The sequence below is a fragment of the Budorcas taxicolor genome, chromosome 1 (genome assembly GCF_023091745.1).
Source record: "Budorcas taxicolor isolate Tak-1 chromosome 1, Takin1.1, whole genome shotgun sequence".
Classification (NCBI taxonomy): Eukaryota; Metazoa; Chordata; class Mammalia; order Artiodactyla; family Bovidae; genus Budorcas; species Budorcas taxicolor.
The window spans coordinates 22,905,570-22,920,712 of NC_068910.1; the positions used below are offsets into that span (position 1 = coordinate 22,905,570).

General features: G+C 44.1%; 1 protein-coding gene across 1 annotated transcript in view; it reads left to right on the top strand.

The window, feature by feature from the left end:
• The first annotated feature begins 2,106 nt into the window (after positions 1-2,106).
• Positions 2,107-15,143, top strand: part of ATXN7 (ataxin 7) — a 91,354-nt gene continuing 78,317 nt past the window's right edge. The window contains exons 1-2 of the mRNA XM_052637729.1: positions 2,107-2,584; positions 2,811-2,879. Of these exons, the coding sequence (XP_052493689.1) occupies positions 2,107-2,584; positions 2,811-2,879 (547 nt within the window). The remainder of the gene's footprint in view (positions 2,585-2,810; positions 2,880-15,143) is intronic.

A 15,143-nucleotide genomic window follows, 5' to 3' on the forward strand; every position in this document is an offset into this window, starting at 1 on the left:
GCAAGATACAACATAATCCATAAACTGTGTGCTTTAGTCACAGAAAATCATTGTTAGGTGTTTTTTTTTAATGTATTTCTGTAATTCTACAGATTTTTCAGTGATTTGGATGAATGAAACATTGAAGGTCTACATTGGTGACATGAAGATTGAGGGCCTTTGTTATAAGTTAGGAACTGAACTACTAAGGAAATTATGTTTTACCTATGCATTTTTTCTCACTGATCCTCTTCTGTTGGAAGTTAAAACTTTAGAAATGATTTTTTATCCTACCAATCATTTCTACTATTTTTGGTTATTCTTTTTTTTTTTTTTTTCTGCTTAGATAAGGACAGGAAGCATCCATAACTTCACTTTTGGGAACTTTTGTTTGCATGTCATCCAGGAAAAAATTTACACACTTATTTCTAAACATTTTAAAAATAAATTCATATACATGTAATTTTAAAATTTTTTTCCACCAAAGCCCTCAAATTTTGAACCTAAAATAAGTACTTTCCACAGGAGCCCTGGGTTGAGTTTAGGATGCAATAATGTTACATTATTTTTTTCACTCTTCTTTAAATATCTTTATATTTCTGAGGGTTGGACTTTGTTTCTTTTGCAGATAAGTTGGCCACCTCTGTAACATCAGATGTTCCAGATTAAGAAAAAAACATGAATAATAATTTTTAAAAATGAATAAGCCTGCTTTTTCCCCATCTAAAGAAAGCCCCTCTAAGTAAGCAGCTATGACGCGTGCCTCAGGAGTGCGGATATTACTGCTATGTGAAACATGCTGATTAAAATCCTTGTTTCTGTCTCAGGCTGCAGATTTTTCACACAGTTTGAAGTAACAGTAATGCTAAGAACACTTAATTAAAAGCGCTTGATGTGGTCTGCTACTGTTTCAAGTACCTCAGGTGCTTTAGTGCATTAAGTAGCCCTTTATTTTACCGTCTTTACCCATCACTTGAGCAAAAGCTGTACACGCAATGTGTGTATTGCGGAAGGGTGCTAAGTTTTGTGGGCCAGTGCTTGAGTGAACAATATCTAACAGAAAAGAGTATTTTCTAGGAATGCTGTACATTCACCTAAGCCCTAGCTTCTCGCCCTGCCCAGGCAAAGAAATCATAAAGAGGGAGGGAGAGATCAACAGCTTGAATTAAAACTGATTAGACTTGGGGGGGGGTGGGGTGGTGAGGAGGGGATGGGGGTGGTAGTGAATGAATCACTTCCAGGAGCATTGGAAAGGGAAATATAGAAATTTGGAGTCGTGTCTCTAAAACATGTAAACGGATTCGCCTCGGTCTCTCTCTCCTCCACTGCATCTTACACTGATTTCATGGTCTCCTCTTTGCTGAACGAGCTCAAGTAACCCGGGAGCACGCGCTGATCTCCCGTGGTGGGCTTCGGGCCGACACCTGGGACAGCACCTGGGCGGCATTTCCTCGCCTGCCAGTGGTTTCCTCCGTGCTAGGCGTCCCGCTCAGCGGCGGCTTCCCATTCATGCTTTTGACAGCCGCGCGGCCGCTCGCGAGCTGAGAGCGAAGAGCTCCTTGAATCCGCCCCTGCTCTCTGGATTGGACCCGGGCGGGAAGGCCCGACAGCTACGCCGCCCGCTGGTGCCCCGGGGCCGGCCGGCCGGCTGGTTCCTCCATAGGTGGCTGCGTTTCCGACTTCGCCCTGGCTCCACTCCGGGGGCTTGACGTGCAAACTTCGCCCGAGAGAGCTGAGAGGGAGGGACCGGCGAGGGGGAGGAGGCGGCGGGAGGCGCCTCCGCTTAAGGGAGCCGGCCGGGCGCCGCCGCTCGGACGGACGCGCGGACGGAAGGAAGGAGCGGGGCCGCCGGGCCCGGCCCAGGGATGCGAGCGGCCTCAGGGTGGGCAGCCTGGGGGCCGGGGGTGCGTCTCGGGCCTCCCCGCCGTGGGCCGCCGCGGCGAGGCGCGGGGCTGAGGCGGGGGCAGCTCTGGGCGCCGGCCTCCGCGCCGGGTCTCCGCGGCGGAGGCAGGCTGGGGACCTTACGCCGCGGTGGCGGCCCGCCGGCTCTCGTCGCCTCCCCCGAGGGGCACTGGAGTCGAAATCGAAAGCGAGCCCGCGCCGCGGACTTTGCGCCCAAGGCGGGGGATGTGGGGGGTGGGGGTACGAGGAGGAGAGCTGGGGGTCTGGGCGGCCGGGGGCGCTGTCAGCGCGCCCCACCCGGCCCGCGGGCCGCGCACGCCGCCGGAACTCCCCGGCGCCTCCTTAAAAGCAGCCCCCGCGCGACTCTTTTCCCCCTTTTTTTGTTACATTGTAGGAGCGGAAAGAATGTCGGAGCGGGCCGCGGATGACGTCAGGGGGGAGCCGCGCCGAGCGGCGGCGGCGGCGGGCGGAGCAGCGGCCGCGGCCGCCCGGCAGCAGCAGCAGCAGCCTCCGCAGCCCCAGCGGCAGCCGCCGCCGCCGCGGCGCCTACGGCTGGAGGACGGTGGCCCTGGCGCCGCCTCCACCTCGGCCGCCGCCGCAATGGCGACCGTCGGGGAACGCCGGCCCCTGCCGAGTCCCGAAGCGATGCTGGGACAGTCGTGGAATCTGTGGGTCGAAGCTTCCAAACTTCCTGGGAAAGACGGTGAGTATCCACGCCCTCCTCTTAGCCGCGCAGCCCCCATTCCCCCATCCTCAGACCCTTCTCCCCTCCCCCGTCCCGTGGCCCGCCCCCTCGGGGGTCAGAGATGCTATCGCCGGGTTGGGGAACGCGGAGGTGCCCGCACCTACTCCGTGCGTGCGTGAGCGTGCGTCACACTCTCCGCAACTGACCTGCCTCTCCCCTCCTCCTGTGTGTGTGTATCTCCTAGGGACGGAATTGGACGAAAGTTACAAGGAGTTTGGGAAAAACCGCGAAGTCATGGGGCTCTGTCGCGAAGGTGAGTCTAGCCCTCTGATGGAGTTTGTACAAGTCCAGGGGAAGTATCCTGGCTGGCTGACCAGGGCGGTAGCTTGAGCCCACCTGAGCCACTCCGCTCCTCCCACGCGAGGATGCTGTCTGATAAAGAAGAAAGGGGAGGATGGAGCATTTGGAAAATCCGATTTCCGGAGGCTTCCTATATCCGGGAGTATCCAGAGCCCTTCAGTGGAGGCCTGGCTGGGTGCAGTTTATGCGCATTGCCAGTGATGAACGCTGGGACCAGCAGTGAGTTTAACCCAAATCTCTTCAGGTCTGACCTCTTATGGAGAAACGCGAGGAGTAGAGGGAGGAATTCTCAGTTTCCAAAAGCGTCTCCACGAACGTCTTAGGGGGTTCTGGAAAGGACACCTTGCCACCTGTAATTGTCTGCCAGCAATAAAAATGAATTTTAAAAAAGACAGCACTTTACCTGTACAGCCTATTTCCATAGGATTTATGTTACAAAGGTTAATCAAAAGGATCATCACAACCAAGGAGCTGTTGATCGGATATTTTTTCTTTTTTGTATTTTTATGAAGGTGTCAAAATCAGCGGGGGGGTGGGGCGGTCACAGAATTTTATCTGTTGAAAAAAGCCTTTGGTGCACTTATGTAGTGAAATCAGAGTCTAATTATTGGTCAGTTTTTAATAAAAACTGTTTGGTAGAAGGAAATAACTGTAACTAAATGTGGATCTCTAAATGAAAGATATCTAGGAGCTGTCAGACTTTTACTTCAGGTTTTCTTTTTCTTTAAATAGTCCCCTTTGCTGTCGAAGGCCTGTGTTGGTCCTGGGCACATGGTGGTCAGAAAGGTCTAAAGGAGTCCAATCTTCTCTAGACTGAGTTCAAGCTGTTCCTTCAGTAGTAGTATGGACAAGGACTTGAGTGAGGTTTGGTATCCAAAATACTGAGTTTATATTCCCAGCGGAACTTTATTTCTCAGTGTGGCCATTTATTTTGGCATTGTTATTGTCAAGGGCCCAAGAATAGGTACAGCTTTGGCAAGAGAAACATTTTAAAGTCCAGAGTTGGCCCATTGTTACTCTGTCTCCACACTTCTTGTTTTTAGTGCCTGTCTTGTCTTCATGTTCACAGTTTTGGTTTTTTTGAACTATCTTTTTGTTGGCCTCTTGGCACTAGGAGGAAGAGTAATACCAGTGGCAACTTTCTGAGAGCTTCCAATTGTAACAGATTAGAGAGCAAATTAGTTGATTTTGCGAAGGCGAATTGCTGTTTGAGAGCAAAGGAAAGAGAGGGAAAACACAGGACTTGCTGGCGATGTTGCAATAAGAAAAATCAGTTGTTAGTCCGGTTTTAGTGTTGAATTGGCAGCCTGCCTGGGCTTAAAAAATTTAAAATCACTAGGTGGTAACTCTCCTTGGAAGCAGTTGGAGTAGAGCTTTAGAGGATCTGACCTGCTCCTCTTCTTGGTTTTTCTTCTCTGGATGTGGATATATTTCCCATAAAGAGTTTCTAAATCTGTGTGAAAACATGGTGCTAATTATTGGTAATTCGCCTATAGAGGTTGAATAAGTATGTCTGTATTTCATTGCACTACTTGGTCTGGATTGAGACCCAACCAGATGTAGTTGCCTGGACCCACTTTTTGCTGTATTTATTATTTTCTCTTTGGGCATAGTCATTAGTGTATTTTACCGAAAAAGATCTAGGACCTCTTAATTCCTGTCTTGGGGCACAAAGGGATCATAAATTTGGTGTCTGTGCTTCTGACCTATCAAATTATTAGTGGCTATTAGTGATACCATTTTTTCCCCTAAGCTTCTCTACCCATTCAGAAGATGCTGAAGCAGCCAGGATGGCTGAATTTCTGCCTGCCAGTTTTAAGTAGAGACTGAAATTTCTAATTCAGTCAATTTTCGATTCATTTGTGACTTTGTGGATTTTCTGGGATAAGTATAAGGATGTCCAGCACGTTAGACAGTGGGCCTTTGTTTTTCTAACAAATAGTTCATGTCAGGCTGTTTAAGCATGAAAATACATTTTAAAATTATCAGACACTTCTCCTTTGTCTTTGATTGAGATTATCTTCTACCAAGGAAAAAGTGTTTTGGAGTTAAATTCTTACTAATTCTTCTTGTCAACAAAGTTAAACTGAAAAGAAATATGTAGATAAATTGAAACTATGAATGAAGCACGAAGTCAGAAACTCTTTGTCTTGGAAGATATTTAGGAATATTGACCAGACTTTTTGAATTCTCCAGTTTATGATTGTGCACCTAAGAGTTAGAAACCTGGGTTTGAAGTTGGTAAACATTTCATTTTACCTTTCAGAATCTAAATTCCTCTTTGTCAAAGGAGATGATAATACCTACTTCCCATGGAGGTTGTAAGGGTTGAAATTAAATTAGATAATAGTAAATGACTGCATACATACTACTTCTTTTCAACCCTTTCAACTGCTGAGAATCTTAGCATGATCTCCTAACTTGTTATTTATCTAGGTCAGAAATTTTTAACCTGGGGCTTGAATTGGCTTCAATTCAAGGAACCTGGAATGTCAGGTCCATGAATCAAGGCAAATTGGAAGTGGTCAAACAAGATGGCAAGAGTGAACGTTGACATTCTAGGAATCAGCGAACTAAAATGGACTGGAATGGGTGAATTTAGCTCAGATGACCATTGTATCTACTACTGCGGGCAGGAATCCCTCAGAAGAAATGGAGTAGCCATCATGGTCAACAAAAGAGTCCAAAATGCAATACTTGGATGCAATCTCAAAAACGACAGAATCATCTCTGTTTGTTTCCAAGGCAAACTGTTCAGTATCACAGTAATCCAAGTCTGTGCCCCAACCAGTAACGCTGAAGAAGCTGAAGTTGAATGGTTCTATGAAGACTTCCAAGACCTTTTAGAACTAACACCCGAAAAAGATGTCCTTTTCATTATAGGGGACTGGAATGCAAAAGTAGGAAGTCAAGAAACACCTGGAGTAACAGGCAAATTTGGCCTTGGAATGCGGAATGAAGCAGGGCAAAGACTAACAGAGTTTTGCCAAGAAAATGCACTGGTCATAGCAAACACCCTCTTCCAACAACACAAGAGAAGACTCTACACATGGACATCACCAGATGGTCAACACCGAAATCAGATTGATTATATTCTCTGCAGCCAAAGATGGAGAAGCTCTATACAGTCAGCAAAAACAAGACTGGGAGCTGACTGTGGCTCAGATCATGAACTCCTTATTACCAAATTCAGACTTAAATTGAAGAAAGTAGGGAAGACCGCTAGACCATTCAGGTATGACCTAAATCAAATCCCTTATGATTATACAGTGGAAGTGAGAAATAGATTTAAGGGCCTAGATCTGATAGATAGAGTGCCTGATGAACTATGGAATGAGGTTCGTGACACTGTACAAGAGACAGAGATCAAGACCATCCCCATGGAAAAGAAATGCAAAAAAGCAAAATGGCTGTCTGGGGAGGCCTTACAAATAGCCGTGAAAAGAAGAGGCAAAAAGCAAAGGAGAAAAGGAAAGATATAAGCATCTGAATGCAGAGTTCCAAAAAATAGCAAGAAGAGATAAGAAAGCCTTCTTCAGTGATCAATGCAAAGAAATAGAGGAAAAGAACAGAATGGGAAAGACTAGAGATCTCTTCAAGAAAATTAGAGATACCAAGGGAACATTTCATGCAAAGATGGGCTTGATAAAGGACAGAAATGGTATGGACCTAACAGAAGCAGAAGATATTAAGAAGAGATGGCAAGAATACACAGAAGAACTGTACAAAAAAGATCTTCACGACCCAGATAATCATGATGGTGTGATCACTCACCTAGAGCCAGACATCCTGGAATGTGATGTCAAGTGGGCCTTAGAAAGCATCACTACGAACAAAGCTAGTGGAGGTGATGGCATTCCAGTTGAGCTCTTTCAAATCCTGAAAGATGATGCTGTGAAAGTGCTGCACTCAGTATGCCAGCAAATTTGGGAAACTCAGCAGTGGCCACAGGACTGGAAAAGGTCAGTTTTCATTCCAATCCCAAAGAAAGGCAATGCCAAAGAATGCTCAAACTACCGGACAATTGTACTCATCTCACATGCTAGTAAAGTAATGCTCAAAATTCTCCAAGCCAGGCTTCAGCAATACGTGAATCATGAACTTCCTGATGTTCAAGCTGGTTTTAGAAAAGGCAGAGGAACCAGAGATCAAATTGCCAACATCCGCTGGATCATGGAAAAAGCAAGAGAGTTCCAGAAAAACATCTATTTCTGTTTTATCGACTATGCCAAAGCCTTTGACTCTGTGGATCACAATAAACTGGGGAAAATTCTGAGAGAGATGGAAATACCAGACCACCTGACCTGCCTCTTGAGAAATCTGTATGCAGGTCAGGAAGCAACAGTTAGAACTGGACATGGAACAACAGACTGGTTTCAAATAGGAAAAGGAGTACATCAAGGCTGGATATTGTCACCCTGCTTGTTTAAGTTCTGTGCAGAGTACGCTTGAGAAACGCTGGACTGGAAGAAACACAAGCTGGAATCAAGATTGCCGGGAGAAATATCAATAACCTCAGATATGCAGATGACACCACTCTTATGGCAGAAAGTGAAGAGGAACTCAAAAGCCTCTTGATGAAAGTGAAAGAGGAGAGTGAAAAAGTTGGATTAAAGCTCAACATTCAGAAAACGAAGATCATGGCATCTGGTCCCATCACTTTATGGGAAATAGATGGGGAAACAGTGGAAACAGTGTCAGACTTCTATTTTGGGGGGTTCCAAAATCACTGCAGATGGTGACTGCAGCCATGAAATTAAAAGACGCTTACTCCTTGGAAGGAAAGTTATGACCAACCTAGATAGCATATTCAAAAGCAGAGACATTACTTTGCCGACTAAGGTCCATCTAGTCAAGGCTATGATTTTTCCAGTAGTCATGTATGGATGTGAGAGTTGGACTGTGAAGAAGGCTGAGCGCCGAAGAATTGATGCTTTTGAACTGTGGTGTTGGAGAAGACTCTTGAGAGTCCCCTGGACTGCAAGGAGATCCAACCAGTCCATTCTGAAGGAGATCAGCCCCAGAATTTCTTTGGAAGGAATGATGCTAAAGCTGAAACTCCAGTACTTTGGCCACCTCCTGCGAAGAGTTGACTCATTGGAAAGACTCTGATGCTGGGAGGGATTCGGGGCAAGAGGAAAAGGGGATGACAGAGAGATGAGATGGCTGGATGGCATCACTGACTCGTTGGACATGAGTCTGAGTGAACTCTGGGAGTTGGTGATGGACAGGGAGGCCTGGCGTGCTGTGATTCATAGGGTGGCCAAGAGTTGGACACGACTGAGCGACTGGACTGAACAGAATTGGCTTCAGGGGGTTATGGTTGTCCTGAAATTGTATGCAAAAATAGTATGTTATGTCCACTTATGAGGGCAGGTGTCCCCAGCTTTTCTTGGGTTCTCAAGGATTGTTCACTTATCTTTACCTTCAAAATTTCTAAGTTAGAATCTCTTTTTTTTTCTTTTCCTCTCGTACTTTATTTTGTCTAATTCCTTCATGATGAGACTGCCCAAGAGTTAATGCTGTGGGAGAGGTTGGAACTGTTGACTTAGGTGGAACTGAGATTATCTGTGGTTTAGCAACTGTATCATCCCCCTGTTTTCCTTTTAGCACAGGTAGATAAACGTTAGGATAAAATGTCAGTTATCTTTCAGAGATCAACCTGTTTTTCATTTATATCATCAAATTTTTATTGCCTTGCTTGTTTTGTTCTGTAATACGTAATTTTATGGCACAGTTGGTTTTACTGGGAAAAGATGGATAATACATTTTTAACTTTCAAAAGACTAAACGCAGAAAATTACCTTTTTCTTAAAGGTGATTTTTGAAATTGTATAAGTAACATTAATTATGTTTAGATGAAAGTAATTGGTATAAGTAACTGATTAAGGTTTTCATATTGGTACCTAAGCTTGGTACCTAAGTCCTTAAGTGTAAAAACATGAAATGCCTTCACCTGACAGCAAATTACAAATAAAACATTGTAGGAGTCGACAGTGAAAACAGGATGTTTTCTTTGGAAAGTCATTCCTAACTTTTCTTAAGCCCACCTCTTGTGCAGCATCAAAGTAACCCATATTTTTCCTTTGTCTAAGCTCTCTTCCTATCACCATATGAAGGTGTGTGTTATGTGATGGCTCTTTTATTAGAGCGCAGGCTGCTAGAGGACAGAGTTGTTATTGACCAAGAAGGATTTAGCTCCTTCACATTGCTTGCGTTCAGTGAAGATTTGCCCCCAAAATAAATGAACTGGGCTACTAGGAAGATTGAAGAGTTCAAGTGACTAACCTTCCATTGTGTTGTGACTCAAAAACAGGTACCTATTCTGTGTGTGTGGCGGCGGGGGGCGGGGGCGGGGGGGGGGGCGGATGTGCTTTCTGGCCAGGGACTGTTGCTGAGTATTTCCTGTGTCTCTGACCTGAGTTAGCGCTTTTCCAGAAAGAGGACAGGCAAGACACCACCTTTTTTATCACTGATATTTAGGCAAGTGAGTAGGAGGGTGACCTTGAGTGATATCCACAGTTGATGACAGGTGACCTCCCTGTCAAAACAACAGGGACCTAATTGAGCCTGGGTCAGGATGGAAGAGAGGTTGGTTGACAGCTACAGGGAGCTAGGTACCAAAGGAAAAAGAGAAACTAGGAAGGTAGGTAGCTTTAATCAACACAGATTGAGTCAACGTACTGCCTTTTTCTTTCCTGGGGGTAAAAATTGTTCATAGTCAGATAACTGGAAACAAACAGGTATTGGTGGGAAGGACTATTAAAATAACTGTGTTACAGACATAAAACCTCTCTGAAATAAAGAACATCTCTGTTTTTCTCTAGGGTTTCTCTTAATGTCCCCCCCTGCCCCGCCCCAACTTTTCTGATGCACAATTTCAAATACACAGAAGTAAAGATAGTATTTTAATGAGCCTCCTGATGTCTTTCCCACAGCTCATGAGTCTGTGCCCAATCTTGTTTCATCTCTGCTTCACTCCCCACACTGAAACATGTCTCAGACAGCATATTTCTTTTGGTTTTGTTTTTAATGCTTGCATGGACTTCAGCTTGTCTCCTGGCAAAATGGAGCCTCCCTGCACTCCATGTCTTCTTTTGAGGCAAGGCCTGCTTCCATTCAGAGAAGGCAGTGGCACCCCACTCCAGTACTCTTGCCTGAAAAATCCCATGGACGGAGGAGCCTGGTAGGCTGCAGTCCATGGCGTCACGAAGAGTTGGATACGACTGAGTGACTTCACTTTCACTTTTCACTTTCATGCATTGGAGAAGGAAATGGCAACCCACTCCAGTGTTCTTGCCTGGAGAATCCCAGGAACAGGGGAGCCTGGTGGGCTGCCACCTTTGGTGTTGTACAGAGTCGGATACGACTGAAGTGACTTAGCAGTAGCAGCAGCATGCTTCCATGAGCCTGTAAGGGTTCTGTAGGCAGCAGGGCTTGCAGTCTGCTGACACCTTAAGATCCAAAGTAAGCCTCAGACAGGAATCAGTGTGATCTGGGTTCACTGCCTCCAAATTGTACTTACACACATTCGAGGAGGGCGGATGATGGTGTTGGAACGCCCACACCTGATGCTCCGTGAATGAGCACTGTGGCTCCAGGAGGCAGTGTCCTTGCTCACAGTTCCTGCTTGTAACTCTGCCTATGAAGTCTGCACTAACTCAGGAGTGAGAGGGCCTGAGTAGACTAGAGACACTCCTAAAGAAGCAATCTTTCCCCTGACCTGAGTATAGCTCCTTAGCTACGTCACTGCAGATTGCAGCCTAGCTAAGAATGCTTTTTTTTTTTCTTTTTAAAGAAGTTTTGTTACTTATATTTATTTTTGCTGTGCTGGGTCTTCGTTGCTGTGCAGGCTTTTCTCTAGTTGTGTCGAGTGGAGGCTACTCTGGTTGCAGTAATGCGGGCTGCTCAGTACGATGATATCTCTTGCTGTGGAGCATGGGCTCTAGGGCATGCAGAGTTCAGTAGCTGCAGCTCCCGGGCTCTAGAGCACAGGCTCAGTAACTGTGGCACACAGGCTTAGGTGCTCCGTGGCATGTGGGATCTTCCTCGACCAGGGAACCTGTGTCTCCTGCACTGGCAGGTGAATTCTTCACTACTGGGCTGCAAGAGAAGCCTCTGAGAATGCTTTTTATATTGTTGAGTGGTTGACATAAAAACTCTAAAAAGGAGATGTTTAGTTCCTAATTTGTGGGAAAGTATGTGAAAGTCAGATGTCAGAGTCCATGAGCACAGTTTCACTGGAACATAGCCACAGCCGTTCACGCACGCACTTTTTTTCTGTGCAGCTTTTTTCTCTATGCAGTGACCTGTGGAGTTGAGGAGGTGTGACTGAGGCCATATAGCCTACCAAGGCCAAAATGAATCATCTGGCTCTTTACAGAAAAAGTTTGCCATCCTTGTTCTAATGGGTTTCTTGGTTAATGAAGGGAAGCCTTTTCGGCAGGATGCGATTCTAGTACTCCTTGAACATTCTGTTTTGAGGGGGAGAATCTTAAAAATAGTAAAAAAAAAAAAACAACAAAAAACCACCATTCAACCAAAAGTTATTTCAACATTGAAGAAATATGTTGAGCCAGAAAGAGAGATACATGTGAAGATGTAAGGTTTTGTGTAAGCAGGTTCCTATTTTTGTCACTTTTGTCACTCCCTGCCACTTTTCTAGGGCATAGACCTGTGTCTGGGCAATGCAAATACAGGACATAACAGAGCTGTTACTGTCTCAGTTTTACAGAGCTTTGGGTGTGAGGAAGGGGCCTGGCTACTGTTAAGCTCCTGGATAGTATATACATCCTTGGGAGAAGGAATCTGGAACTTCCATGGGATTTTCAAAAAGGGACCTGGCACAGATTCTTGACAATTTCTGCCCTTGAGCTGACTTTGGGAAGCTGAAGCCCCGTGAAGCTTTGGAACTTGACTTATACAGCAGATTCACCAGGAAATGCATCTACATTTTGATTAATGAGGAGGGCATCCCACATCCTTCCATCTCACAGCTTTGCTTTTGTGCTTGCTGAGAAGTGTCACACCTGGCACAGTCCATGTTGAGTTCCTCAACCCAGAAGACTTCACAGTAAAGGAAACCATGCATGTTTCCTATATAAGATGAGGCTTCCAAGCCAAATGTACTCCTTTTAAAGTTTTGATTAGTTCTTGTGAACTCTGATCTCAGGAGGGAAGCATAGGAAATTTATGCCTCATTATTGAGTATGACCTATTTGTTATGTGGTCAAGTATTTCCCTTATAACAGCATGTTGCTTCCTCCTATCCACATCTGACAGTGTTCCTACATGTATGATGACAATTCAAGTTCAGTGAGAACTTTTACTCAGTGCCAATACAGGTTTTACCTTATGTATTTTTCACATCTGTTCTGTGATGCAGGTATTACCATTATCCCCATTTTACAGATGAGGAAACTGAGGCCCAGGGGAGTGAGATACTTCACCAAGACCCCAAAACATGCAAAAGACCTTGGGACTCACATATGTCTAACTCCAAAGCTCACCTGCTTAACCCTCTGCTGTGTTGTTGGGAAGATCGCCTGGAGAAGGAAATGGCAACCCACTCCAGTACTCTTGCCTGAAAAATTCCATGGATGGAGGAGCCTGGTAAGCTACAGCCCATGGAATTGCAAAGAGTCGCTGTGCTGAGCCCATTCCAGGATGTGCATCCACAGTGAAGGCTGCTGTGACCTTTGTTTTCCTTGTTTTTGGCTAGAAATACTGACTTTTATCTCAAAGGGGGAAACCTTTTTCTTTTTTTTTGTAAGTAAAGCCATCAAGAGCCCTTCCTTTGGTGTGTTTTACAGCACTCTCTGTGTTGTGTTTAGCAGTTCTTTTTTAAAATCTTTTCTTTGAGGGGGAGGGAAAGTATGCACAGTTTGCATTAGAAATAATTGGATTTAAAAAAAGATTAGGTGAAAGCTAAAGTTGCAGCAGATAGCATACACAATCATCTGGGATTTGCACCATTTAAAAAAAAATCCTTTAAAAAAAGGAGAAGTGAAATTTCACTGTTTAAATAACATTTCAGTGCAAGATTGCTTTTAGTCACGTTGATATTCACAGTTTATGGTGGTATTTCTAATAGATGTACCCATCTGATTATTAAAGTATTTTTGATTGAAGTTCTAAGATGAAAAAGAAGCCTGTTAGTAGACTTAACAGTTGGAGTTACTGTACTGTACTACTGGAGAGGAAGGCAGAGGATTACATTTATATTCATCTTGTACAGCAGGGATCATATAAATGAGCTGAAGAATGATTTTTGCATTTCAGGCATTCATAACATAAAACTAGATTAAATGTTCTTGTTCCTCTTTGTAATAAAGACCCTGCTAACATGAAATACTTTTTCTCTTATATGTAAACTTATGGCAGGGAGAAAGTAATAGTTCATTATCAATTAGATTTGTAATCTTAAACATAAAAAATATTCCCATCCCAGGTGATGCTGATGTTTTCTGTAGTCCTGAATTCCAGTAATGCAATTAGAAAAAAAGAATGCTTTTAACCAGTGGTCCCAGGCTTTCATATATCAAACCAGAAAGTTTCTAAAATACATTGGAGATCAAACAAAGGGTTGCTAGCATTTTAGAATATATAAAATTAGACATTATAACATATATAATTCTTACCATCATAGAAGTGTGAGAGCTGTTGTTCTGGAATAAAGGACAGTTCTTTAAATTTGAAGAAAATTTAGGTTTAGGAAAAACTCATTGCATTTTCTTCGTTTTTCACGTTTCCTTGTGGACTTTTTGAAGATCACTATGTATTTTGATATTTGATAATCAAGGCTTTAAATTAGCTTCCCTAAGTGTCTGTCTTGTAGCCCTGCTTGTGTGTGCTGCTATTAGTAGGTGTTATGGAGAAAATAGGGTTCCATGTGGTAAAGTTGCAAATAGTAGCTTTAAATAGAGGCTATACTGAGAACTCCAATTGAGAGTTAAACCAAATTGGGTTCAAATCTCAGCTCCACTAGAGGAGTCACTTGAGAAAAATTTACATAGCTTTGCTCAGCCTCAGTTGAGTTACCTGTGAAATGGGAATTGTAGCAGCAGTTCATAGTGACTGGGAAGATGAAATGATGTAATAGAGTTTCAGCCTTTTGTATGTTATCTGGCAGAGTAACGGTTCAATAAACATCACTTGATAACGTTGTTATTTTTATCAATCCCGAAAGCGCAGTGTTGTGAGCATGCCTCAAATCAAGTGGTTAGTCAGGACTCTCAGGAGAGCGGCTGGAAGCGAAATGCCAGTTTTTCATTTGCAGGCAGTCTGTAGGCAGTGAGAAGAAACCTCAGAGTGCTCAGGACAACAGAGTGAGTGTAGCAGATGAGCCCCAGCTCCCAGCTTTCATGAACATGAGTGAAGATGAGAAGTGGACACTGACATTGCTTGTTTCTGCTGTTAGTCGTCTCTTTTTGCACTTGCAGAGAGAAGCCCGGTGTGGCTTTGACTTTGTTCTGTTGTATAAAACTGTGCTTGCTTCTTTCCTGGAAGCCCGTAGTTGCTGTCTCTTCTTGGAATGTTTTGCAGAGTTCTTTCTGTGGGCAAGAAAGGTGAGTTACAGCCACCAGAATAAAGTCCTCCTAGTTTGGGAAATGAGTCAGAGATAACTGAGGCTGCTACTTTTAAGATTTTGTGTATGCTTAGTGGTAGTCATGGATTTTCTGTCTGATGAGGGAATTTTAAAATTGCCTTTTCAATGCTTGGAAATTTCCATTTAAATTTGAAGCAGTTCTCCATTTAAATGACCGTATTCTCTTTGGAAACTATATCTGCAGATATGTTTTAATGGAGAGGGGGAGTATTATTGAAGTTAATACATATTCATTGTACAGATTTTACTAATAATTTTACTAATTTTTTCCATACTAATGATAGTATGAAATATGAAAGCCATCATTCTCTGTAATCTCATTCTAGGCCAATTTTTAAATCTTCAGTTATAGAATTTGGACTTGGGACAATTCATACCTGATCAAGGACATCTGTGTAACTGCTTAGGGCCCTTGGTGATAGGCAGGGCTCCTCTTTGCCAGCCTAGTCGTCTCACTTTCTGTCAGAGTGGGCAGCCCTCAGAATATCTTGTCCAGCCGTGATTGCTGCCTTGAGAATCCTCTGGCTGTTTTGCCTTTGTTCATTTGCTTTATCCCTCAGACATTTGACAGGCACGTTCTCTGTGTCTCTTAATGGGGTTAGAGTCCGA